General features: G+C 38.6%; 1 protein-coding gene across 2 annotated transcripts in view; it reads left to right on the top strand.

Moving 5' to 3' along the window:
* Positions 1-26,832, top strand: part of LOC107727277 (transcription factor COE1-like) — a 139,698-nt gene that overhangs the window by 13,848 nt on the left and 99,018 nt on the right. For both annotated transcript variants that reach the window (XM_016537101.1, XM_016537102.1), the window contains exons 5-6: positions 2,014-2,087; positions 7,828-7,896. In XM_016537101.1, coding sequence (XP_016392587.1) covers positions 2,014-2,087; positions 7,828-7,896 — 143 coding nt within the window. The remainder of the gene's footprint in view (positions 1-2,013; positions 2,088-7,827; positions 7,897-26,832) is intronic.

Genomic DNA, 26,832 nt, shown 5'->3' with positions numbered 1-26,832 from the left:
ATTTCAGTCACTATTTCATATTTATTCTGTTGTCTGACAACAGAAACAGTAATATATATAAATGAAAACAGTTTTATTGAGAATTTGGCTGCATTAAAATACAGTATGTGAGCACAGAGAGACAAACAAATGTAAAAGGCAACAGACGCAATGATGTCATGAATATGCTAATTAGCATATGACGTCATCTGGCGACATTTAGTGACTTTTCAAACTGGCTTTAGCTACTTTCTTTTGAAAGAAGTTGGCAACACTGCCAGACAGAGCTGTCGGCGATTCTTCCTATTGTGAAGTCATGCAATGTGAAACCCCCTGTCGCCGATCCATCGTGCAATGTGAACACAGCAGCAACTGAATGCTACCCCAGATAGTCACGCAGTGTGAAAACAACGGCGATCCGACGAGTTTGAAAATCATGCAGTGTGAACTCGGCATTAGTTGATACACTAAAAAGAACCGGCTCATAAGACTTATTTGCTCGTGGATCGAACTACGCTAGTCATGCCGTACGCTTTGATTCACCAAATAGCAGCTCGTAAAAGTCATTTGCTCGTGAATCGGACAAAACCGGTCGCGTTGTTTGTTTGATTCTTTTTACATTTAGCGTGCAAGTATATCTAAATAGACGCTTTCTTGTGGGAGTTTTGCGATACGGTGTCTTTTTGAAATACTGGTTTGGATATAAATCATCTTTACCTGCAGTACAGAGTCGTTCACAAGCTGCACACGCAATAAAGCGCTGCTTCGTCGTTGACAAACGATAGAAGATATTTGCTACGTTTTGTTTCTTACATTGAATGGATTGTAAGTAAATATCCATCTCAATCAGCGCTCTTTTTGTTTTCTGTCCTTGAAAATACCCCGTTATTTTTTCGGTGTGAGAAACCGAAACGCTGCAAATGATTCAGTGTGTAAGGGAACTGTCCGAATACTTCAAACTGAATGGAGAACAATTTCAGATCTTGTTGCAAACCCGTATGACCAATTAGATCAAAAGACTGATTAATTCGCGGATCTGGCATGATAGAAAACACACAACATGATTGCTGAAACATTTTTGGTATATGTGAATTCCATTGACAAATAACTATTTATCAATAATAATTTGTGATATATTTCACTGGGGTTTGTGCCCCTTCGCTGAATATCCTGTATACGGTATATTTCAGAAGTAGATTTGCGCACAGTATTTCTGGTTGACTTTCAACTGTATTAGTTTTGATAAATATGTTTTCCCTATCTATAAGAATCACTGTTACTTCTGTCGAATCGCGATCTCGATTCCATTTGATTTATCGTGCAGCCCTAACTGTTATTATCTCCCTGCTTGTTAGAATCTGAGCAACCAGTTATGTTTCGTATCATCTCCTCCACCTACAACAGGTGTTCTTCGGCTGTTACCCATCCCTCAAACCGTTCGGAGCTGGTGCTATTGTACATCCCTCTCCCACATGTTACCCCACCTCAGCCCCATGTCCTGTAGGGAGAGTAATTACCTGAGCTAGAAGTGAAACAATGAGCCCTTCTTATTGGAACACCTTCATTTCTCACCTTCTGTTTTCCTTTAAGTAATGAGCCACAGTCCTGTGTGGAGCCAGAGCTCTGGACAGCCTGTCCAGAAATATTGGAACAGCTTAGACGATTCCCCATGACACATGCTCATATTTATTAAATAGACCAGGCCAACAGGCTTTAAAGGCAGAATTACGCCTCCTCGCAGCATGTTTCTCAAGTGGAATGGGCTTCTGTGAATCCATAGCTGAATGTGACGGTGGATAAGTGTAAAAAGTTTTTTTTTGGGGGGGGGGGATGTTTTGTGGTCAATATCAGCTTCCTGAAATATATATATTTATGTATACAGCTTATATACAGCTTTATAGCTAATATATTTATATATACAGCTTCATATGCAATGTCCTTCATTTAATTTTGATTGCCCAAGAGATTCATTCTAGTGTTAAATAAAGCCTGTTTGAATCCAAACACTGACTTTTCCCCCCTCTCTGTTCAAAGCCCATCATATATGAAGGTCAAGACAAGAACCCGGAGATGTGCCGTGTGCTCCTGACTCATGAAATTATGTGCAGGTGAGACTTTTTCCATTATACTTTGTCCTAAGCAGGTGCTGAAAATGCTGCGTGACACGGCACAATCATAGAAAATCAGAATATATTTGATATTTAAAAACCCCATCAAACTGTATGACAAACACTTAAAATTTTTACATTTTAAATAACAATTCAGTCCATTCCACTGGCTGAAAGAGCTTTTAATTGGTACTCTATTCAGTGCCTTATTAAAAATCCTACAGAAACTGCATCATGACCTATGCCATCTGAGCTATGTTATTGTGACCATTAATGTGTTTTCAATTCTATTTTATGTATTAGTATAACAGCAAATATATACATTATTAAATGAAACATTTCTCATTCTTTCTCTCTGTTTTGCTTAGCTTATGTTTTGCAAACTAATAGCGTATTAGCATACTTCTAGCTGATTTTTATACATATTATTTTTTGATTAGGCATTACAAACTACTACCCCCAGGGGTCCTAGGCAGAGTCAACTCAATGGGCGGACCGAATTGTTCATGACACCGGAAAACCATAATTTGCTGTGTGCTAACGCTAGTCAGGCACAGGTGGTATTAGCGGACAGGGACAATCTCATTCTAGAGAGCATTTTATTGGACATAGATGATATAATCCTGCAAACAAGATCATTCAAGTCATTAATATTAACTCATTCGTATTTTGTGTTTAAACATCAACTTTTAAGTCAACATTTGGTAGTACACTAGCATATAGCAAGCCTCAAAGCTAATACTATAATACTTATAGTATATTTCTGTCAGGACCACTATCGTCAAAGATGATTGACAATTAGCATACAGTTTGGATCGGCGGGATGGTTCTGTTCTGGGCAAGAACTCCCTACGCATCCATGCAGCCTAGCATGGATGAGAGCAGGGAGAGCAGCAATAACCCCCCAGGGTAAACGGAACAGAACCAACATAAACGTATTGCAGATATTGTTAAAGTTCAATAATGTTATGTACACATTTTAGAATTAGTCTGATTCAAAGGAGAATCAGAAGGCTGAATCCTGACTGACAGAGGAGGAGTTGGGGATGGAGGAGGGTAATTAGCTATTGAGCTAATGCGAAAACTGCTGATAATACTGCGGGACCTTATATATGAATGCTTCGATAGGTGTCGTATTCCCATAGGTTGATGGGGATCAGCTGAGAGTCAGCTGATGCGATCTTGACTAACGTGACCTGCCAGAACTAACGCTACGCTAGATAATACTTATACTTCCCTACTATATAGTATGCTAAAAACAGTACATGGAAAGAGTAGTATGTCCAAATTCACAGTACTCATAAAACTGGCAAAAAGTACCTGGAAATTTAATTCATACTACAGATGTTCATGATATGTAGAACATTCTTTTTTAACATTTATAAAGTTGATTTCGGATTCACATGTGAGTTCGGAAGCAGCTTTAGATTTTGATTTCTTGGGATATTTTATATTCAGGTATGTTGAACCAATGAGATTTTGCTGTAGGTGGGGGCGTGACCATCAAAATGTCCTGTTGCTTGTCACTTTATTCTGTTGCCTGGTTAGGAAACTATCCAGTACACTCTAGTGCTATATTCTGTTTCAATTCATACTAATACTATCCAGGTCAAACTCACAAACCCCTAGTGAACAACAGAGAGAGAAGGGAGAAAAAAAAAAACAAGTAGAAGATGACTTTTTCTATCAAATGTTATGTATTTAATTAACACCCAAAGATGAATTTGCTTAAAAGTAGGTTGTGATGATCGACTCGTGCCTATTTTTAGTGGTGTTTTAACAGTGCCGCCCACCCTTGTAACCCCCCCATGAATATCACCCTGATGCCTGGTTAATTAGGACAAGCAGAAACTCATTACTCAATCTGAAATTTCAGTCTGCTCGACTGACAAATGTGCCCTGGCTCACGTGGTGTCCGTGAAATATATGCCAGGTTTTACCAGCAACGTATCACGCAACTTAAAGATGTTGTATAGGCACTTTCGCATAAAAAAGAACCAGTTTTTTTTTAAAACTGCCCGCCCCCCCCCACCTTCCAAATCAGCATTGATAGGCAATCGTAAATTTGTGTGTGCGATAGCCTGTATGTGTACCTTCAAACGCTGCCGCAATTATAAGCATAAAATTAGGCTGTTCACCATTAATCAGCTCCACTAATTGCCACACACCACTATTAGCCATATGGTGCCATGCCAGCTTGCAAGTGTGGGACAAAAGTGCTTATTCCTATCATTTTAACAAACTAGGGGGAGAAAAAAAAAACAGGGAATGTGTTTCAGGATGTTGTTTGTCGTGAAAGTGGCCAAAATTGTTCTTCTAAAGACTGAAGTTGTCATAACACAAATCCAGTGTCATGAATCAAAGGAATCATGGAAAGGAAACATATGTTCGAGGCGTGTGATAGTAGCCACGTTCCAACGTTGACAGAGCCGACTACATCCTGCTAATTACATGAGCCCATTTAGACATTTCTTCAAAAGCCTTATCAGGAAGGAAGTGTTAAGATCTAAGATGTGATTTCCTTTGGGTGTCTTACGGGACGATCTTGAAGAGGATCAGGAAAAAGATTATAACCTTCCCAACCTCCCAATAAGCTAATATAGGCGTGTTATAATTACTGTAGTTTTATTTGCTAAGGCAAGCGTTTATTATTTTTCATACTTGGTGTTAAGGGTTTATTCAAATACAAAAACTGTTTGTGCTACTGACCTCAGATAACTTATATTTGATAGCAACCACGTACATGATGTAACAGTTTTTTTTTTTTGTCCAAATCTATTTTTTTATTCTATGGAGCCCCGCACATGGCATGCAGGAAAAAAATAGTAGGTTAAATTGTGTGCACGATTTACTAATTCGTTCCCTTGATTTGCTAAATTGTGCACACGATTTATAAATCGAGAGAACGAATTAGTAAATTGTGCGCACAAATTAACAAATCGAGGGAATGAAATAGTAATCGTGTGCACATTTTAGTACATCAAGGGAACAAATTAGTAAATATTGCACACGGTTTATTTATTTTTTCTTGCATGTCATGTGCGGGGCTCCGTATTATTCAAATATTCAGTTATATATATATTTTTGAAAGGTGTGTACACATACTTGCATAAATGGTTTACGGAAAATGTTATTACTTTTTACTTGATGGTTATATCACAACATTTTTATAGTCATTATATTTAAACCTTTGTTGACAATGGTGCACTGTAAAATTGATTGCTGCGATTAGTTATCGTAACTTAAAATTCAACATTACAATAAGTAATAATGTGTTGTTTCAACTAAAAGTGTTCATGCTTGACTTACAATTATGAGTTTAGTTTAGTTAGGTTGGATATCTCAACAAAAGCAGTAAGTTTTAAGTTGTTAAAACTAAATGTAGCGAAATTTTTTTGCAGTGTGTAAACGTTTTCAAAACCATATAAGACCAACATGAATATTGACCCAACACTGACCCATTAACCACACAAAACTATATAACAACGCAATCTCAACCACCCACAACACTCTTGCATCGTGCCGGCGAGTTTTGCATTAAAAAAAATGTAGTTAACAATATTTCTTTATAATTGTTTTGAATGTGTATCTATAAATTTGAATGCTCAAGGTTTTGTGTATCAGGAGCTAAACCATGTCTCCCATGGGCGCTGCCGGATTTGATCATTAGGCTCCTACAAATCTTCTTCCTGCACTGTATAAATACACACACACACACAGAGGCACTGCAATCCCTTGTTCCAGTCCTTTGGGAGGACACTGACCTAGTTGAGGAAGCCTTGCAGAAGGAGGGGCGAGAGAGATCGAGATGTAGATGTAGATAGAGAGAGAGAGATTTTAGCCTTCTATTCATAATGAGTTTCTAAAGAAAGACATTCATCATGCATACCTGAAGAAGTATATTATATAAATCACATACACACGGTTCCTCATGAATAAGCATGGTACATCTCATGATACGATCTGAACTCTTGTAGTCCGTGAATGAATGACTGAAGTCTATTGATACATCTAAAAACGGTGTCATTGGAGAAAATAGGGAGCTGACACAACATTTTTATAGTCATTATATTTAAACCTTTGTTGACAATGGTGCACTGTAAAATTGATTGCTGCGATTAGTTATCGTAACTTAAAATTCAACATTACAATAAGTAATAATGTGTTGTTTCAACTAAAAGTGTTCATGCTTGACTTACAATTATGAGTTTAGTTTAGTTAGGTTGGATATCTCAACAAAAGCAGTAAGTTTTAAGTTGTTAAAACTAAATGTAGCGAAATTTTTTTGCAGTGTGTAAACGTTTTCAAAACCATATAAGACCAACATGAATATTGACCCAACACTGACCCATTAACCACACAAAACTATATAACAACGCAATCTCAACCACCCACAACACTCTTGCATCGTGCCGGCGAGTTTTGCATTAAAAAAAATGTAGTTAACAATATTTCTTTATAATTGTTTTGAATGTGTATCTATAAATTTGAATGCTCAAGGTTTTGTGTATCAGGAGCTAAACCATGTCTCCCATGGGCGCTGCCGGATTTGATCATTAGGCTCCTACAAATCTTCTTCCTGCACTGTATAAATACACACACACACACAGAGGCACTGCAATCCCTTGTTCCAGTCCTTTGGGAGGACACTGACCTAGTTGAGGAAGCCTTGCAGAAGGAGGGGCGAGAGAGATCGAGATGTAGATGTAGATAGAGAGAGAGAGATTTTAGCCTTCTATTCATAATGAGTTTCTAAAGAAAGACATTCATCATGCATACCTGAAGAAGTGTATTATATAAATCACATACACACGGTTCCTCATGAATAAGCATGGTACATCTCATGATACGATCTGAACTCTTGTAGTCCGTGAATGAATGACTGAAGTCTATTGATACATCTAAAAACGGTGTCATTGGAGAAAATAGGGAGCTGGGAATGAGGTAACAAGAGAAACCGTGAGGTGGGAGGGTGGAAGCAGAGAGAGTTGTGGGAGGAAGAAAAACTGAAGGGGGAAGGACAATGCCAGGGGTGTCATGTGACAGTTTTGTCCCCAGCCCTTATTCAGTGTCCTACTGCCATCTGTGCGGTAGAAATGTGATGCCGGTGGTCTCCAAACCGCCGCTGAAGCCCCTCGCACACCTTCAATTCTCCTCTCGTCATTCTGCTAAACCGTCATCACCTATGCAAATGCGATGAAGGTCTAGCAGTCCCACTGAATGTTTTAATGTGGCGGTAACAAACTCCAATACTCAAGGGGGCGATAGAGTTACAGTTGAACTAAGTTTTAGGTCAACCAGACATCAAAAAATGGACCTCAATTACTTTAAACATGTTTTAGCGCTTAATCGGTTAAAATTAATCAGAAGGAAAAAAAGGTAATTCGTTTATCAAATTGACGGCCTCTGAAATGACTTTCCTTTTTGAGTGATGTCACCGAGCCCTCTTTTAAACCCCTCCCCTTTAACTATCGGACTTATATTGACTACTTGTCACCATCCAGTTAAATGAAATGCTATCTAAGCATTTACATTGAGGTTCTAGCGTTGAGTATGTTTCTTTATCAAAGTGTTATACAATAGCAATGTGCATAAACCTTAATGGACAAAAAACAAAGACGTGAAAAATATGACTTGCTAAAATAACATTTCCTTTGGACAAAAAAGTCCAGAAAAAATGGTTTCGATTTGACTTAAGACATAGGATGTCTGATTTAAACTGATCTCTTCTTTCTTTCAGTCGTTGCTGTGACAAAAAGAGTTGCGGGAACCGCAACGAGACACCCTCCGATCCCGTCATCATCGACAGGTAGGAAATCTCTCCCTCATTAACACTTCCTGAAACTGTTTGTGTGCCTGAAAACATCTGATACTTACATTGTTATCATCATGCTGTTTGAGGCTGCGGTTGACGTCGCTTTTGAAGTAGTTCTCAGGACACGCTGGAGTCTTACGGCCGTCACGGTCTGTTGTGTGTGTACGTTTGAGTCACTTGTTAGTTAAATGCTCTGTCATGTTGTTTCTTTTGCTGCTACATTTCCACCATGTTTTTTTTGTTGTGGGATCAGGATTGGCTGAGCCCAAACACTTGATATTAATGTGCTTTTTATTGCTGTCTTTGCCTGAGTAAATTACAGGCCTAAAGGCATGAGTCAAAGGCTAGTGTTTGCGTTAAAAGTGTGTAGTGACTAATTTCTCTTGAGATCATGTTTGACAGTAAACATGTAAGCAATTTAGATAATATCTACATGGTATGTATTTCAAACTGAGATCTGGCCCAGTTCTGGATTATGGTTCCCCCTTCAGAAGTAAAAAAGACAGTGTTCTTGGTCTTTTATTCTGTTTTAATCAATCCCACATGCATAATGGGCTGTGAAACAATAGACGCCAAAGACCCTTGGGCCCCACCTCATCCTAGCTACCCCGTTCTCGCCATCTCTCTCGATCCCTCGGGGCATTGCTTTCTTTCACCTAACATTCGTCCCTTTAAATCCAAAATTAAACCCCTGCATCCTTTTTTGAATGATGTAATTGTAGTTGTAATAATGTTAGCATTAAGGCTAATAGGATTCTTAGCAACGCTAAAGATTTCACAGTCCTTGAGGTAGTGTTTTCATTCCCGTTAATGCTGTTAGCTTCAGGCTAGCTGTGCGCAGTTATGTGTTTTGTAATGTGGAAGCTTTTAGCCGACGTCTAAGGGCATTTATTTTGACAGGTCATGGTTCTCATGGATTGAACAGAATAATCTTTTTCCCATTGTTGCAGCAAAATGGTTAGCAACTGCTACGCTCACTGAAAGTTGCTAAACGTTCCTTTGAGACAATATGTAGGCACACGAGGTGAACATATCAAGAGCTGCTTAGCCTATTTGAAGAAAATCAGCACTGAATCACATTTCATTTGGTCTCGCTGAAATGGCCTTTGCCGGAATATATGCAGCTTCCCAACTTCCCAAGACGCCTTTTTTCCATAATCTGCCCGTAACACTGGGAAAGGCCACAAATCAAGGGTATATCTCAGTCAGAATCTATTGACAAATGGGAAAAATGACTTGATTTACAACACATGGAATGGTGTGTAAGAGTTATTGTGTGCAGATGACCAGACTACGTTGATTTGTGACATTTGTCAAAAGACCGTTCAGGCTCATTTGTAAAAATTAAATCCCACTGAGAAGAAAAACAACAACAAAATGTTTCCCACTATCGGCTCTCCCAGTTCTGCTTTGCTTGTTTACTTAAGTTTTAGACAGCAGTCAGTAAAGAGCTGGACAATTGTGGCTGTTTGGTTTCAGCCACTGACCCATTGATGCAGAATGGACTCAGGTGTGACTGGAGCTGCTCAGCTGACCGCGCTCGGACACAACAGATCTGCCGCCCCCCCCTTCATACCTGGCTCACGTGTTTGTGGGTAGCCGACACAGTTTATGCTTCACTTGACCAGAACGGGTCAGAACTCTTGGGAGCCAGCTGTGGCTCCCTTATACATGCTCATATGCCTTTAAACCTCACTGAGCACACAGGCTCGATATGAACACAGGCTGATGAACCTGCTGGAGGATCTCATGTGCATTGGTCCCATGTGCAGTGAAAAGGCCCACTTGAAGGCCTTGGCAACTTCAAGGCCATCAAAAAATAAAACTACTGCATTTCCACTATAGATGGGAATTTTCAGGCACCTTATCTTTCAGTTTTGTTTTAGGGAATCATAATAGTTCTCAATGCATAAAAGCTGTATGTTCAGACCAACATATATTATCGTTTTTTGTGCATATAGCATTTGTATTGTCGTGCAATTTTAATTTCTATCTAAATGCATTTTTAACACCTCTGTTCTATATTAGAAAGTGTGTAAATGTGCCTTGACATGGCATATATGCAATCTCTGTGCTATCATTTTAGCATGAAGATGGCAAAATGTTTCAATTTAGTGTAACATTTGTTGCAGAATTTTCTTTATATCTGTGATTTTTGTCCTGTGTATTTGTTCTTTTTTAACTAAAACTATTTCAAGTTTATTTAAAATTCTGAATGTTTTTTTTTCTGCACTGATGCAGAATTGCAATGCATTTGTGCTGCAATTTCCCCCTCAGTCCTACTTAATAATCCTCCCACATATATTTCTTTGCATACACTTTTTTTTTTCATAAAGGTGAGAGTGTTTAGATGTTGTGATCTGATCTGATTGTGTCACTCCTGATCTCTCGTCACATGTTGCTGCAGCCCAGAGAAATTGGGTCATGCAGGAAAGAAAAAAAAATGTAGGTGTAAAAAGAAGAAAACAACCTAATTTTGGTATGTATTCTTGGCAGCTACACACTTTCTCACAAGCTCAATGACAGCGTCTCGATTATGACTTATTATTTCTCCTAAACGCGTAACCTAAAGAAAAATAAATCCCAGTTCAGCCTTTTCCCTCTGAGTTATTTAGCTTGGTTAATAAGGGCTCATTAGCACGCACTTCTTTCAACGAGCCGATTTGATTTCACACCAGTAATTAGTCTGGCTATGGTTAATTCTGCTGGTTTTGCATTGAGAGTGATGCTCTAATTAGATACACAAAGAACACAGTTCTAACACTAATGAACACTTATTATGCTGTTAAAACAACTAATTTCATATTTACTCAGATTTGGATTGTAAACAACATCTGTAAACAAACAATATCCACGCTCGCCATTTATTGACGAACATATTTGACCGAATCGTCCAACTGCAGGTTGTTTTTTGTCCTTTCGATTTATTCGCACATGCAAGGGGGATACCACAAATCATAACCGCTCACAGAATTCGTAATGAACTCCACCGGCCGCTTCGATTTACACCACATGCAAAACGATTCCTTTCATACTTATTTATCTGGATCTCTTTATTTGTTTTATTTGAACTGGTCCCTCGCGCATTCATGTGTGTGTGTGTGTGTGTGTGTGTGTGTTAGTGTCTCTAACATGCTGTATAACATTAGCGACTCCTCAGCTGGGCCATATGTTCCTCTCTGCCTCTGCCTCTCCCGGACTGACCTTTCATCGGCTCTGTAAGATTATTTCCAATACTTTAATCCGGTCTCATTGACATGGACACAAAGCACACTAACATCTAATAGACGCCTCCTCACTTTCTCCTTTCTTCCTCTTGGTTTAATCACTTTCAGTCCAGGCCCTCCACCCCCACCTTCCTCCACTCCAACCCCTGCAGCCCTGGACGTCTATTGTTCACGTCTCATTTTATTCCAGACCCTCCCATCTCACTTCTGTTTATGTGCAGGGTGCCAAAAAAGCCTCGGATAAGTAGCCTATCCCTAAAATTAGCATTAGGAGAAACAGTTTTTATTCTTATTCAAAGGGAGCTGTGTACTGGTTTTACACGGTAGCACACGGACGTTAGCACGTCAATCGAAATCCTTTCCTGTCGGCCCGTTTCAAACATCTCCACTTACCAGCTGCCTATTATATTTGTGATGCTAGATCCTCTGGCGCAGGAGGGGTGCAAGAACGGGTGTGTGTTTTCTGTAACGCACCACCAGAAGTTACTTGAACACTCTGCCGTCGGCTTTTAGGATGTTTCATCTTCCCATCTCAGAGGAAGTAGTTCTCTATCCACTCTGGGATCACGAGGGCTCTTGCGGTGATGCGGTGAGCCCACGCTGAGGGATGTCAGAAGCTGTCAGAGGGCCGGCGAAGAATGGAATGCGAAAGTTCCCGTGGATACCGTGGGACTTCCTGTACCCCCGAGACTCGGTTCTCAGCCCCTCTTGGCTGGCCTGACTCTCAGCGCTCAGAGCTCAACATCTGGATCTCTGTTCTCTAACCAAAACAACATTCGCAGAGCTGATGGAGGGAAATGGGTCACCATGCCCTTGAATTTTACATTTAATGGCCTGCTGAAAAAGTGCAGCTCTAAGCTAAAAGTTCACGGCGTGCAGGCAAAATAGATCTCAAATCACATTAACTTGCCGTGCATGATCATGATTCTTTTTAAAAAAAAAAAAGTGATCAAGTACAATATTTACATTATCTTAGGTCTGACGTCGTGCCTGTTTGTTTGATTTTTGCAAATTTTGGAATGGTTCATTGTTGACAAAAAAAAATCAAACCATGTGACATTTATTTAAAAGAAAGATAGCCAAAGCACTTTTCAAGTAAAACATTTCACAAAAAGAAGCTTGTTAAAGGTGAAGTGTATAATTTTGGTATCACTACCATACAACAGAAGCTTGTTTTCGCTTTCTCACATTGCATTGCAATTCATATATGTGACCCTGGTAAATTTCATACTGTAAATATATTAAAACTTAATTTTTGATTAGTAATATGCATTGCTAAGAACTTCATTTGGACAACTTTAAAGGTGATTTTCTCTGTATTTTGATTTTTTTGCACCCTCAGATTCCAGATATTCAAATAGTTGTACCTCGGCCAGATATTGTCCTATCTTAGCAAACCATACATCAATGGAAAGTGTATTTATTCAGCTTTCAGATGATGTATAAATCTCAATTTTCTGAAAATTGACCCTTATGACTGGTTTTGTGGTCCAGGGTCACATATATACACTTTGTAACTTTTATTTCTCGTAAATTTGACATTCTTTTTGAAAATTGGGATTATATCTCTCAATTGTGACATTATTTATCATTCTGGTCTGACACAACCTCATGGCAATTTGTAATTATTTTATGTTTCGGCGAATTGGTGGCTAATTCATATGATCTCATTTGTACAGTTCTAAAGTAATGAATTATAATTAAACACTCCCCACCCCAACTGGTTATCAAACATGATCATGTTCATAGTTAATGTGCTGAACTATACCTGTGGTTACTTGGCTGGGACAACTGTGTGACTTCAAACATCCACTAAAATCCTCCTGTTAAAATCATTGCAAAAATGAACCGTGGTTAGTTCTGTGAATAAACATGTCCATCATTTGTTTACAGACATGTTCTAATGCAATGGCATTCACTCAAGTGTCCTTCAGTGCCCAAATACTTTATGGAGCAATCGTCTGAGACTTCAGTTTGGACCACACCAGTGGGATACTACTGTGACATTAACGGTTTAATCTATTGCCCAGCACACGGCTGTCTCAAATTAGACCGAGGCAACCATTGTTAAGTTAATCCAGTCCAGATTGGCCTATTGAAGAAAGAACAAATACAAACAAAAAAAAAAAGTCCTTTAGTGGCTAGTGTGAGAAAGAGTGGCAGAAATCAGAAAGGAGCGAAAGGCAGAGGAGAGAAAGAGGCGAATATCCGTGGCTTGTTCGAATGCATCTGGTTGTCAGTTTTTAGCGCTGTGAGGTTCCTCGTGCTTTCTCCGTGCCAGCTCTTTGTGACAGGCTGCGTGTGGCCACTTAATCCCAGCCAGGAAAGACGATAATAACAGTGTCGCCCTCTACCTCTCCAAGTTAATATACGGTTAACGACTTCTAGTTCACTGCCGAAAATCCTATCATGCGCCTGGTTGACCCCTAAAGCGCATTTGTCTGCGTGTGAGCGTGTCCGTCTCTTTCTTTTCACTAAAACATCAGCTCACTTTCACTGTCTTTTCTCCCTTCTTGCTGTTCGATTTTGTTTTATTTGGTTCTTTTAGACAAATCTGTGAGATCTTCAAGCTTTGCAGGTAAAATATCATTTCCTTCTTTTGCGCGAAAGGTAAAAGTAGCAGAACTGTTGTGTGTGTCCCCTCAGAATGCGCGTCCCCCTCAATGCCAGTAAGAGGATTGAGTGTGTGTGAGACCTGTCAATCAAGCCATCTGAATTCAGCCGTCAATCAGCCAGCCTCTTTAGCATTCCTATTAGCATCTTAATTAGAAGAACAGATTTTAGATGGTTCTTTAACACTGGCTTCTAATCATGTTGTATCTGATAACCGGTTTTTTTTTTTAGTGTACCGTAATTGTAGAGTGGAAAATTGTGCACTTATTTTTTTTTTTCTGATCAGAAAATGACACAAGTGTATTTTGAGAATGTCTGGGTTCATCTTATTGGACAATCTGTGGCTGATAGCAAATCTCAGCTTTAACAGATGTTTGATCTTCATTTTAAGTGATCTGTTTTATTCCAGAGAGTATGTTGAGCTCATGTTGCGCTGGGAATCATTGTTTACCGTGGTAATGTGTTCTGTGTGTGTGTGAACATCGGAGCTCTGATGATCAGGGCTTCCTGCTAAATGAGATTTTGACCTGAGCTCAGAATGGCAGACAGGATGGGCCACTCCTAAGGCATTTATGTCACTTCCTTCTTTCTCTTACTCGTTTGCAGGTGAAAAAGAAAAAAAGTGTGAGAGAAATGCATGGTTGTCAACATGTTTTTCATATAATCCTGTTTTAATTAGATTTCTTTCTCTGTAGGTGGCAATTATTCCTCTTACAGTCATTTACATTCTATTTACGTCTCAATTTCTGTTTACTTTTCCTTATTTCAAAAATAAAAGTATGTACTGCATACATCTTTTAAAAAAATTGCCTGTGAAACCGTATGCATTATGCATGCAAAAATTTATGATCTTATAGAACATTGGATTAAAATGCAAAATAACTTGCAATAAGATAATTGTATGCAACTTGTTGAATTAAGTATGCAACATTATAGGTTCATACATTATACATTATGCCTTGAATATTGGCAGTTATCAATTAAACAATGTCACTTCCAGTTCATCCGTAACACTGGTAAATGGAAGGTCAGATCTTTTGTATTGCATTGTGGGAGACAATATTCCTCAACAGTGTCTGTGTTTTCATACTGCACATTTGTTTTTGCCAGACGTAACAGGTCATCCAGATATTCTATGCTTAAAGTATGCATACAGTGCGTTGTATATACAGTATACTGTATACTGCAGAAATTACAGTATGAGTAGTGTGGTAGTATGCTATTCTGAACATGACCTTTGACCAAATTATACAAGTTTATACAAGTTTGAAGTCCTGGCAGACACATTAGAAAAACAAAAACAAACAAACAAACAAAAACTGATTCTATTTTTAATAAATAAATAATGTTTATTGATTAAAAAAGTTATATATATTAAAGAATGTAATTATTTTTATTTAAAATATAATAAATATTATATATTTTAAGTTATCGAATTTAATTTCAATTTCAATTTAATTAATTTAATTTTAATTTCCTCTACTGAGTCAAACGTGGTTCCCTTGATTGTTTTGCATTGCGGAACTATACTACTAAGTCTGTAATCTACTTATTACTACTTATATTATTCTATACAGACTAAAAACTAGTGTTGCTTTCGTCAACGAAAATTATGACTAAATATCGTCGTCAACGAACCTTTATCACGTGACGAAAACGAGACGAGACGCAACGTAAATGCTGGTCATGTGGAATGGATGTATTCTTGAGTCTATAAGGTTACAATAATATAATAAGATAACCTTGTTTGAAATGGGTTTGGCTAAAAGAAAATTTTGGTTTCGTCTATACTACTAGGTACTTATACTATATTGACTGGGTTAAATAGAATTGCATTACTAAAAAGAGACTAAAATACCATTTTCATTGACTAAAACTAGACTAAATGTCATCAGTTTTCGTCGACTAAAACTAGACGAAAATAGTCATGGATAATTCTGACTAAAATGCTCAGACTTTTAGTTGACTGAAACTTGACTAGACTAAAAAGAGTATGAACGTGACTAAAACTAATAAAAACTAAAATGACAGCTTCACACAAAGACTAGACTAAAACTAAAATTAAAACAGGCCACCAAAAACAACACTACTAAAAACACTACCTCATGACTCAGAGCAGTCATTTAGACTTTTGCTTAGTTTTATGTTGGGGCCAATCTGGACCGGAGCCTCTCTGTTGGTCTTCCCCCTCCAGCATGTGGGTGGCTGCATTTATGCAATGTGAATTTTAGGGACGATAACTGAATAATTTATTAATGTATAATGTATGGGATCCGCAAGCTCTCTGTATCCCTGGTGTGTTTTTAGTGTCTCCTTAGTTGGGATCCCCCTGTGCTTGGGGCCCATTGTTGTGTTTCGATTCCACTTCCTGTGGGGAAAGGTCACCCGTGACTCTGAGAGAGAGAGAGAGAGCAGTGAATTATTCATGCCATTGACTTTGTGTCAGAGAGAGAGGGAGAAAAAAAAGCTGAGAAAGAGAGAGATTCCACTTCGCGTGGGGAAAGGTCACCCGTGGCGCTGAGAGAGAGAGAGAGAGAGAGCAGTGAATTATTCATGCCATTGACTTTGTGTCAGAGAGAGAGGGAGAAAAAAAAGCTGAGAAAGAGAGAGAGGAAGAACTGAAGATGTTTTATTCATTTATCCTATTTTGAATCCCTTTTTGCACTTTACATCATTAGAAAGCTCAACATTTACATTTGATGCTAATTCGCGATAGGCCCCCGAAATTCCACCCGAGTGTAATTCTCACACAATAGATTTATTTTTCACTAATTTTTCGAAATTCAACTATAATATGACAAAGTTGTAATCTCTTCTTTTCCTTGACATTGAAAATTACAACATCCCAACTAAAGCAGTTTTGAATGGCTTGTTTGTGAATTAACTGCCACAAAAACAGACAAACCAAAACCAGTACCTTTACATTTGCATCTAGTGTTTCTCTGCGGTGGGCCTAACCAAGTGCCCTGAGGTGGTGTTTAAAGGGGCGGCTCGCACACACACTACTCCTGAGCCAACCTCTTGAAGCTATAAGGACTGGAATTGAAGTAGCATTAGGGAGAAATGGCCTTGCCCCGGGATATGTTGCACACAGATGTGTCCCTGTGTCCCTGCATAACCAGCCCCCCATTGTGCACTGGGCAAAAAGCCCACTAGAACAGGCAGGGTGGAATGGGCGGTGTGTGAAATGTCAGGTTTAACTTTGTGTTTTTCCACAAAACGTATTTTATTGATTTTGTTTTTTGTTTGTTTGTTTTTGGACATATATGGTATTTCATGTTTTATAGACATGTAGCATGAAATACCTTGGAGTACCATGTATTGTAAATACCAGGGGGTCAAGGTTTGGCTGGATAGTGTTAACAGTTAGATCCTTCTAAACATTTTGCATCCAGTAAACTGACCATCCTTTGATGGTATATATAATATATACCATAGTATATATAATAGTGTATATATATATATATATATATATAATGTATACAGTATATAGTTTTAGAGGGCTTTTAAAAGCTTGATCAGGTTGTACATGTCATGGCATGTGGTGCGACTCCCCCAAAAAGTACTGGTATTTATGAATTAATAATTTAATGATATTTGTAAAACTACTTTTTATATTGTTAAAAAAATATTAGAATTTTTTTTTTAAATAATAATGTGCATAATATGTAAATTTTCCTTGATGGATTCACCACATATATTTTTTAATAGTCATTAAACTGAATGGTATCAAAGTTTTTGAAAACCTTATGAAATCAGCATTAATATATAGAATACATCGAATTTGGCATATGTGCTTTAAACTAAAGATTTATCATTTTATTTGCCTTGTAGTAAGATTTAAAAAAAAAAAGAAATTAATACTATTATTCAGCAGAAATGTATTAAATTGATCAAAAAGGACAGTGAAGACATTTAGAATATTACTAAATATTTTTTGAACTCTCAAAGAATCAAAAAATCCTGTGTATCACATTTTCAAAAAAAATATTAAGCAGATAATGTTTCTTGAGCACATATCAGCATATTAGAAATATTTCTATATATTAAATATTACAATAGAAAACAGTTTTAAGTTTAAGTTTTAATATTTCATACTATTATTTTATATTTTATTTTTTTACTGTATTTTTAATCAAACAAATGAGCACTGGTGAGCATAAGAGACTTCTTTCAAAAACATTAAAAAGTCTTACCAACTCCAAACTTTTGAACAGTATCGTATTTGTAATTGTCCCAAATACCATCATGCCAAAGTACCATGGTATTACCACCACTATATGGCCACAGTACGTTTTTGTGAGCACAAGTAGAGGATATCTATTGCATCTACTGGCTGATGGAACTGTGGTTTGGATTTGGGTGCCAATGCAAAGAGCTACTCTCACTTAGTGGTCATTAATATCACTGCCAGAACACCCCTCCCTTTACCTGACCCGAGAGTCCACGTATCCATGAATGGGTCACTGTGTACCCATCCCCCCCCCAAAAAAAATCACCACCACATACCTACCCAGCGCCCAACCCGGTGAGTTTGCATTAGCAATGCCATTAAAATGAAATGGACGCTGATGGCCAGGAAACCCAACTACTCTTTTGCTCAATAGACAGATTCAGTCACGTCCCTTGCCCCTCCCGACGTAATGGCTGCGTATAATTTCCCATCGCGAGGCTGCGTGTGTGTGAGCTTGTGCACATGTAATTTCATTAGGCTGGTAAGTGGTAAACATTCCTCTCTCCGTTTTTTTTTCTAACATAATTAAGCAGAACTCTGTGTACACATCGCAGCCGTATTTTGCCGCCGCGAGGAGTGCTGTTTTGAAATCACGCTTTTGAAGCGTCACTCAGAGAGTTTTCCGCGCCGATCCGTGCCGTCAGGACTTCAAAAGGCCGCTATAAAGATGGCTCTCCATCAGTGTGCCATTAATTTTCATACTGCCTGCTTCTCCATCACTTTAGAGGGGAGCGCTGGGTGACACTTGAGATTTTAACTTTGCAGACTTTGACGGAAGGCTCCAAAGGGGTATGATCCACTTGCTTGCTCTGGTAGTCTCGGGGTCGACGACTGGTCTTTTGGTACCGGTCTGGTCTCGCAGTGACAGCGGGGGTCTGGGGACAGCTGGAGCTTGGGGAAGCGGTTGACTGTCACCATCCAGGCAGGGCATGATGGAGGATGCCTCGGTAGCTGTCAGTCTCGACTGCATTCTTTGTGCACACGAAAAGGAGCGAGCCATTTTTCTGCAGATAAATGATAAAGTCATGAAAGAGCAGACGGAAGTCCCCTGCATATTCATCTCCACCGGTGGGTGTCCTCTTGCAGATACCTGTGCTTTTTTGCAGTTATGTTAAGAGGAAGGTGACATGGAGGTGGCCTTATTATTCTCCACCCTGAAGGTGTCTGGGAATGTGTATTTATGTAAGAAGCTTCAGTGCCAGCGCCTCCAGCTAGTAGGTCCAATATAGCCCTGAAATTCTTTTTACTCGCCGCCTTCCTCGATTTAGCTTTTTTGAATGAGGGGGGGGGTCGCTGCAGAGGAAAACCCTCTGGGGACGGTGGGGAGCGATGATTGACAGGCCGTACGCTTGGCTGTTTGCAGATTCTTCGTCACTTGCAGAACTAGACCCCAGCCCCTGGTGAATTCCTCCCCAAAAAGTTTCCAGCCTCCGGAGTTCAACGTCTCAGTTGGTGGGGAAACTTCAGACCCATAACAGTTATTAAAGCGGTCATATGATGTTGCTAAAAAGAACATTATTTTGTGTATTTGGTGTAATGAAATGTGTTTATGTGGTTTAAGGTTAAAAAAACACATTATTTTCCACATACTGTACATTATTGTTTCTCCTCTATGCCCCGCCTTTCTGAAACGCGTCGATTTTTACAAAGCTCATCGTTCTGAAAAGCGAGGTGTACGCTGATTGGCCAGCTATCCAGTGCGTTGTGATTGGCCGAATACCTCAAGCGTGTGATAGAAATGTTACGGCCCTTACCATATTGTGATGCCGTGTCCCGGAGCGACGAGGCAAAAACATTAAAACAACAGTTCCGCGAAGGTACTTGACTTATCGAACGCCACCACGTGATAAAAAGAATATATAAAACCTCTTTCCACCAATTACACGCCAGTCTCTGTGGTGACAATGCCCTAAAACGAGAGCAGACTGGTGGCAAGTCAATCTGACCTCTCTCTTTCAACACTGGGATGGAGCACTCTTTCATTTCCCCCTTGTGTGTTTATGTGCTTTTGTTTTTCGAATGCCGGTCTGGGGTAGCCGCAACCACTCAAAACTGAAAGGCTTGGGATATATTTCAGGAGTTCGTATTGGGAGGATACGAATACAAGGTGCCCTCCTCTTTCGGTGCCATGCGAGCCGCACAGCTTCATGTCCTCGGGCGCTTCCCTCCTACAACTGAGTCACAATGAAACGAAGAATGCCTGGAGTCCGCCACAGCTGCCACTCCTGCTGTTCGGGCCAACTTTAATGCATTCACCCCGCACCCTCGACACCCCACCCCTCTCCACGACACCGTCTGACTGTCAGTGTCTGTAAACAAATCTGAGACGGGGATGAAGCGAGAACGCCGTTAGCATCTCATTTCAGCGTCTTCATCAGGGGGAGTTCAGGGTCCCTTAGCCTGTCCGTGATAGGACATGATGTCATGTGTCTGGCTGTACCATCGGCCCTTTTGTGTGGATCAGTGGGCCTTTCCTGTTCGACAGGTCTGTCCGGCGATCGGGCTTGGAGGGTGTTCAACAGACGACTTCCCCTGCAAAGCGTTCCAGGAAGAGTAGACCAGTGTCCCGCCGAGCACAGCATTGTTGTCCCCACTGTGGGTCTCTGCTCCCTCCGCGCCAGCTGCCCTGATCGATGGCCTTATTCATCGTCTTGGTTGTCCCCGGCAACACGCAAGTCGGCTGAACAATAACAAACATGCCCTGAGACGATGGGTGTAAATCATGAGTGCACTTGAACCACCAAGACAGAGAGAGTGCAACCAGACTGGGCCGTATATCAAATACACATAATCCACAATATATCTGCGATATGATTGGTCATATAAAGTTAATGAACACTGTGGATTTTGCATTGCTTTTAATGTGCTCTTTATTTGACCATAAAGTTCAGTAGCAAAAATGTTGTTTAATTTGATAAATTCTTTCAAATTAGTTCAGACTGTTCATTTTAATGAATCAATTAAAAAATGATTTAGTGATTTCAGAAAACTTTCATTGTTGGAGCTGAGCTGAATGAGAGAGAGAGAGAGAGCGATAGGAGCGTGTGCAGAGCAGGGGGACGCGAGGAAAAGTATTACAGTAACTTGTTGTAGTCCCTACCAGCCGTTTTTGTAGGCATTAAACTGCCAGAATTTTAAAAGGCTATATCTCCGTTTGCATTGAACTTTCAGCTTCGTAACTTTGCAGATATTGCTTATGCTCAAACAGCAACATTACACGCTAACTAACGTTAAAAAAGTGAAATCGCAATCAACCACCCCTTTAACTTATTTTAATGCATAATAGTGCATAGGATGTTCATCATTTCTTCATCTAATCATGGCTTTTCAGTCCCTAATGTGAGCTGTGTTTCTAAGTAATCAGTATAATGTGTAAAGTGTGTTGTGTCAGTGCTGTTTTCATTCATACATCCCATATCAGTTGTTTTGTCTGACCCTGACAGTAGCTGTAGTGTAACATCCCATTCATATTCGGGGGATATTTGCACAGATACTCGATAAAACCGCAAAGAAGCTTATGCAAATTGACATGGAAGATTAAAGATTATACGTCCCTTAAACCAATTTTTAAGACTTGGCTTATTTGTCCAAGTTATCATAGTTGTTATTGTCTGTTATTTCTGTTGCATAATGACATTGTTTAGGTTTGTTGTGGTGCCATTTCTTCGTTGACTTCAGCGAAAAACAAGAGTTTAAGATCAAAGCAAATTAGCTCAGGGGACGGCGATGCCTCTTGGGACGTCTAGCTTGAAACACCTTGCACAACTTCAACATCAAATACTTTTAATCGATTGAGATTAAGTGCTAAAGGAAGTCACGCTCTTTTCGCCTCACATTCATACATGGAAAAAAAAAAGACACGTCCACCCCTCCACCACCTTGGGGCGGAATAAGAAACGTAGAAAAATCAAAAAAGAGGAACGCTGCAGATTTCTAATTCAGTCAAGTAAAGCACTCCCCGTGTCAGCTGTCAGGCAGGAAGCTTATCTGGGGGTCAAGGGTCACAACGCTGCTTTCATGAGAGCACTGATCGATTAGCCGTCAAGGCATTGCCGCCTTGCTCAAGTGGCAAGACCGATGGCAGGCCACCTGGGTCCCATTTCAATAATTGCTCGCCGCCTGGGGTGTGCCACCTAAGGGAAGGAGAGATGGAAAACGCAATGAAAGTGAAAAATAAACAGCAATAAAACAAAACACTCGCTCTGTGCCATAGTGGCACTGGAAAGTGTGTTGCGGTCCATATCGATTAGCGGACACTGGAGGAATTGTTTTGTCAGAATTTATCGAGTGACTCTTCGGAAGGTTAAACCCAGAGCTTTTGGCCTCTCAGCCAGTCGTACTCATTGCGTTAGGATCCTGTGTATCGCAAAGACGGTGGTCCACAATTCGACATCTTGGTAACGTAACTAGACTGGATCATTAGCATCCTGTGCTCTAGTCTCTCTAATCGAGAAGAACTGCTTATGAGTGGAGGATAAGGATCCCATCCAAACGATAAAGAAGTTCAAAGGCCCACATGATGACACGCATGTATCTCAGCCTGTTGGAGGAAATAGCTACATTTCCTCTGTTGACAAATTTCAGAGCTCTACAAGATAGTATGAGGAAGTGGAGTCATCCATCTTTCCTGAGGGCCTGTGTCAGGAACGCTGTGTTTATATCTGAGGATTTCATCACAATTCTGCAAGTGAGTACAAATAAATGAGTGGTTTAAGTAAAAAGGGACATTTTTTGACTGCAATGTGCAGTTAAATCATAGTCAAAGTGTTCTGGTGTTCAGGGGCGCTTCCTCTTCTAACATTATTTCATTTCTGTGTGGCTATAATATAATGAGTTATGGCCCAGACATTTTTATTCTTAATTGGCGAATGAGAACTTGGTCAACCATTTTTTACAACAGAAATCACATGAGTAGCCGTTCTCTTTAATAGCCATGTTTTCAATTTTTGAATTGAAATCAATAGTTCTGGCACATTTAGATGGAATTAAATCACATAAAAATCTATTTCCGAGCCAGGGTGGGGTTTAAAAAAAGATGCTCACACACACACACACACGCACGCACGCACACACACAGTGATGCATAGGAAAACTGGATCGCTCAGGATATATGGCTGTGGCGATTAGGCGCTAATAGATTGCTCAGTCAGGAACCGTAGCTTAGGCTGCCATTAGCGCCACGTTACTGACACCTCACATCGCTGATGTCACACGGTCAATTGGAGACAAGGCAGGGCCTATCCATCAAGCATTTAGCACACCACTCGTTCATCTCCACCATCCTAAGGCTTTATAGTCCTTTTCTAAAAGAATAATGCTGCTCAGTCAACAGCATTAGCATTAATGTTATTATTATTTTTTTAAAATCAGGGTCAGTCGATTTATTGTAAAATTATAAAAAATGCAATTCATACAAAAATGACTTAAAATGAATACACCACCTCTAGGATGAATATTTAATTAATTTATTGTATGGTTTAATGCTTGAAAATGAAGAAATAAAGACAGACATAAATATTATTGAAAGACTGTTTCCATTATTATTTGTAATGTAAAATTAAATATTTTTTATTTTAGTATTTATAATAATAATAACAACAACAACAACAACAACAACAACAACAAGAAAACAATGACAATCTATTATTAATAATCTATTATTAATATATTATTAGTAGTAGTATTAGTATTAGTATTAGTATTTTTATAGCCATGTTGATATATATAATTACAAAATTTTGGCCAAATTGTGCAGCCCTACAAACAAGCACAGCAAATCAGGATTTTTTAAAATCACATTTCATGCCACATTTTCAGGCCCTATAATGAAGAATAAAAATGGAATTATTAAAAGGAAAAAATTAGTAAAACTGTAAGCTGTTTCTTAGTAAAAATGTTAGCAGTACTGCTTGGATACATTTGAATTACATCAAATATGTATATTATTATGTATATATATATATATATATATATATATATATATATATATATGTGTGTGTTTGTGTATCTAATCTATCTATCTATCATCTTTATATATGACAAGATATTTTGTCATATTAACAGACGTCTTAAACATATTTGTTTCAACTGTCCTTTAAATTGTAAACTGGCAGGCATACGTTTTTTTTATAACCTTGTTCAATGCATTGTAGTTTATATGGCTCCCAACATTGAGATTCTAATTGGTTAAATTACTTTGCAGCGAGCTGTGGGATAAAATGGTGCTTTCTCCCAAAACTTTACCAACAGTGAGAGACACAAAACCATAACACAAACCCACTGCCATCAAAAAGACAGCTATTTGATTTGTTGATTTAAGTCACGGCTTACTTCCCGCACACAAAAAGCTCCATGTCGAAAAGCTTCGGGATCTGTCCTGTTCTTCCAACCCACAAAAGCTAGATCATAAATTCATGTCATGTTCTGGTGCAGTTCGACTGAGGGAAAATCTTCTTCGTAAGAACCCTCACCATCCACCCCTGACGCGCAAGGCGTTCTCTACATCTGCCCCCTACACCTACCCCGTCAACCTTCCAGAAAGCACACGCTAGTGGCATGACAGGGATTTGTAGTCGCGAGGCAGGCAAAGACGGTCCCGCGGATTTCTGGCTGAAGGAGGTTTGTTTTCTAAACAGGCCGATGAATCGAGACGTTTCACGTGAGCTCCAGTCACAACATGCTGGTTTGTTTTCACGCGCCCTCTGATTTGTTTAGACAGTCTCCTCAGCGAGGGCCTCATCTCTTAATGTCAGAGCACGGCTGGATATGATGTAGACAAATCAGCGCCACTGCATAAACAGCCATTTTTACATCTTCACTTGTTTAGCGCCTGACCTATAATTTAGCAGTCTAAGAATCGAAGTCAAGGAAGATTAACAACATCTTTAACGCCAGGATGGTTTAGCCTGTGGAAAGCGGCAGAGATCGTAGGGCCGGAAGTTTTACTGTTGGCACTTGGATATAAAAATAATCACATCCAGTCTGGCTGTGAGGTGTTTTTTAGCGTGTGGTGAGTCTTTGTTGGTGGAGTTCAATAATAAATAAGCCTATTAATAAAAGTCATTGTGAGGTTATTCCATGTAGAATAAGCCTGGTGCGTCAAACAAGGATCTTGAAACAAAGAGTGTGAAGGTTTGTCTCAGGTGATAATAGATCAAGAATAGCATGGAAATGTATGGCAGAGGACAGGGGCGTAAAGCTTTTCGACCCGTTCGCGCATACATCACAAAAGAAAATGACCTCCAAAGCCTTAGGAACAAGCTTATAAACAGAAAGGGACAGGCATGTTGTCAACGCCGGAGGGTCAAAGGCACAGACAAACTGTATAAACACTCTGTGAGGATGCAGAATGACGGTTGGAAAAATTAGGTGTGTTGAAATTTTTTTTTTGGTTGTACCATTTGACATTTTTGTTATTTAACAAATTAAACTTGTTTCAGCACATTGTACCTAACTCAAAAATACGCATTGCATCCATTTTGAAAAGATTTTCAAAAATACCTTTCTAGAAGCTTTATTGGTCATTAACCCATAATAAATAAATAAATAAATCTCAAGTCTGAGATTTGGATTGTAGTGAATAAATTAATAATACATAATAAAAAAATAAATAAATTCAAATTAAATGCATGACATTAAATAAATATCAATAAAGACAGGAAAGCCGCTCTTTTAGATAAATATGACTTAATGAAGCATGAAATATTTATGTAATGCGCACTTAAATTTAAAGTAATTATTATTAAGTCAAATTTAATTTTTAAATTTAATTTGAAAGTAATTAGCGAATATAAATTTTCATACTGTACATTATAATGTTGTGATGACTAATTTAAAATGATATTTTTTATTTGTTTTGTTTTATATTTATTTGGATAAAATAGTGTAGCTTTTTTTGTTTAGATTTTAATTTTATATCTTTGAGATTGTTTGTTTTGCCAATATTGTTTAGGATGGGATATTTAATTTTGCATCCTCATTTGCACTTTTTTTTTTTCATCCAATGCTTAAAGTTAAATCCGTTAATAACACAGTTAAATGTAGTCTTTATATTAAAATGAATATAAATTTTTTATAGTGTACATTATGATGCTGTGATGTCTAAATTCCCTTGTAGCATTTAAAATGATTAGTTTAATAGTTAGTTTTTAATTTATTTTAATTTAATTTTAATTTTTTAAAAATTATTTATTGATTCATTTTTTTTGATAAAATAGTGTATCATTTTAATATTGTCTGTTATCAGCCATAACAAAAATAATTATTGGGTTATCAAATTGACCAGAATTTTAATATCAGTGCATTTTCAGTGGATACTCAACCACTTACATTAGCAACACCTCCCAGAATTCCCTCTGCACAGTGGCAGGTTTAAATTTCAGGTAAAAAATATAGTTTTGAGGTACTGTTCAAAGCTTTCTTCAAAAACAACAACAACAACAAAATGTCTTATCACAAAAATACTCAGTTTTTAATTTTACTCGAGTGAAAGTACAAAAGTACTTGATTTTTTTATGTACTTAAGTAAAAATTACCGATAGATGAATGTTTATTTTGCAGTTTTATATAGGCTACTTTTATCATTTAATTTTATATTAGCATATATTTTTTATAATCCCACTGCTCAAAATACCTGGGATTTTCCCAAAATAACCAATAGGGAAATAATAAATATAATAAGGAAAATATAATTCGATTTTTTTCTTTTCAAACCTTGTCTGTGGTGTAAAAACACCCCCTGGCCAAATGCCCCCAGAGGGCATCACTACCCACTTTGATAATTACTGTAGTTACCATGTTCTGAACATCACATCCTTTCTTTTTCCCTCAGATGTAATCTATCTAGGTGGTTGAATA

The sequence above is a fragment of the Sinocyclocheilus rhinocerous genome, unplaced genomic scaffold, assembly GCF_001515625.1.
Source record: "Sinocyclocheilus rhinocerous isolate Xijiao unplaced genomic scaffold, SAMN03320098_v1.1 scaffold95, whole genome shotgun sequence".
Lineage (NCBI taxonomy): Eukaryota > Metazoa > Chordata > Actinopteri > Cypriniformes > Cyprinidae > Sinocyclocheilus > Sinocyclocheilus rhinocerous.
The sequence above is the reverse complement of the archived record's forward strand: the minus strand, read 5'-3'. Positions and strand labels throughout refer to the sequence as shown.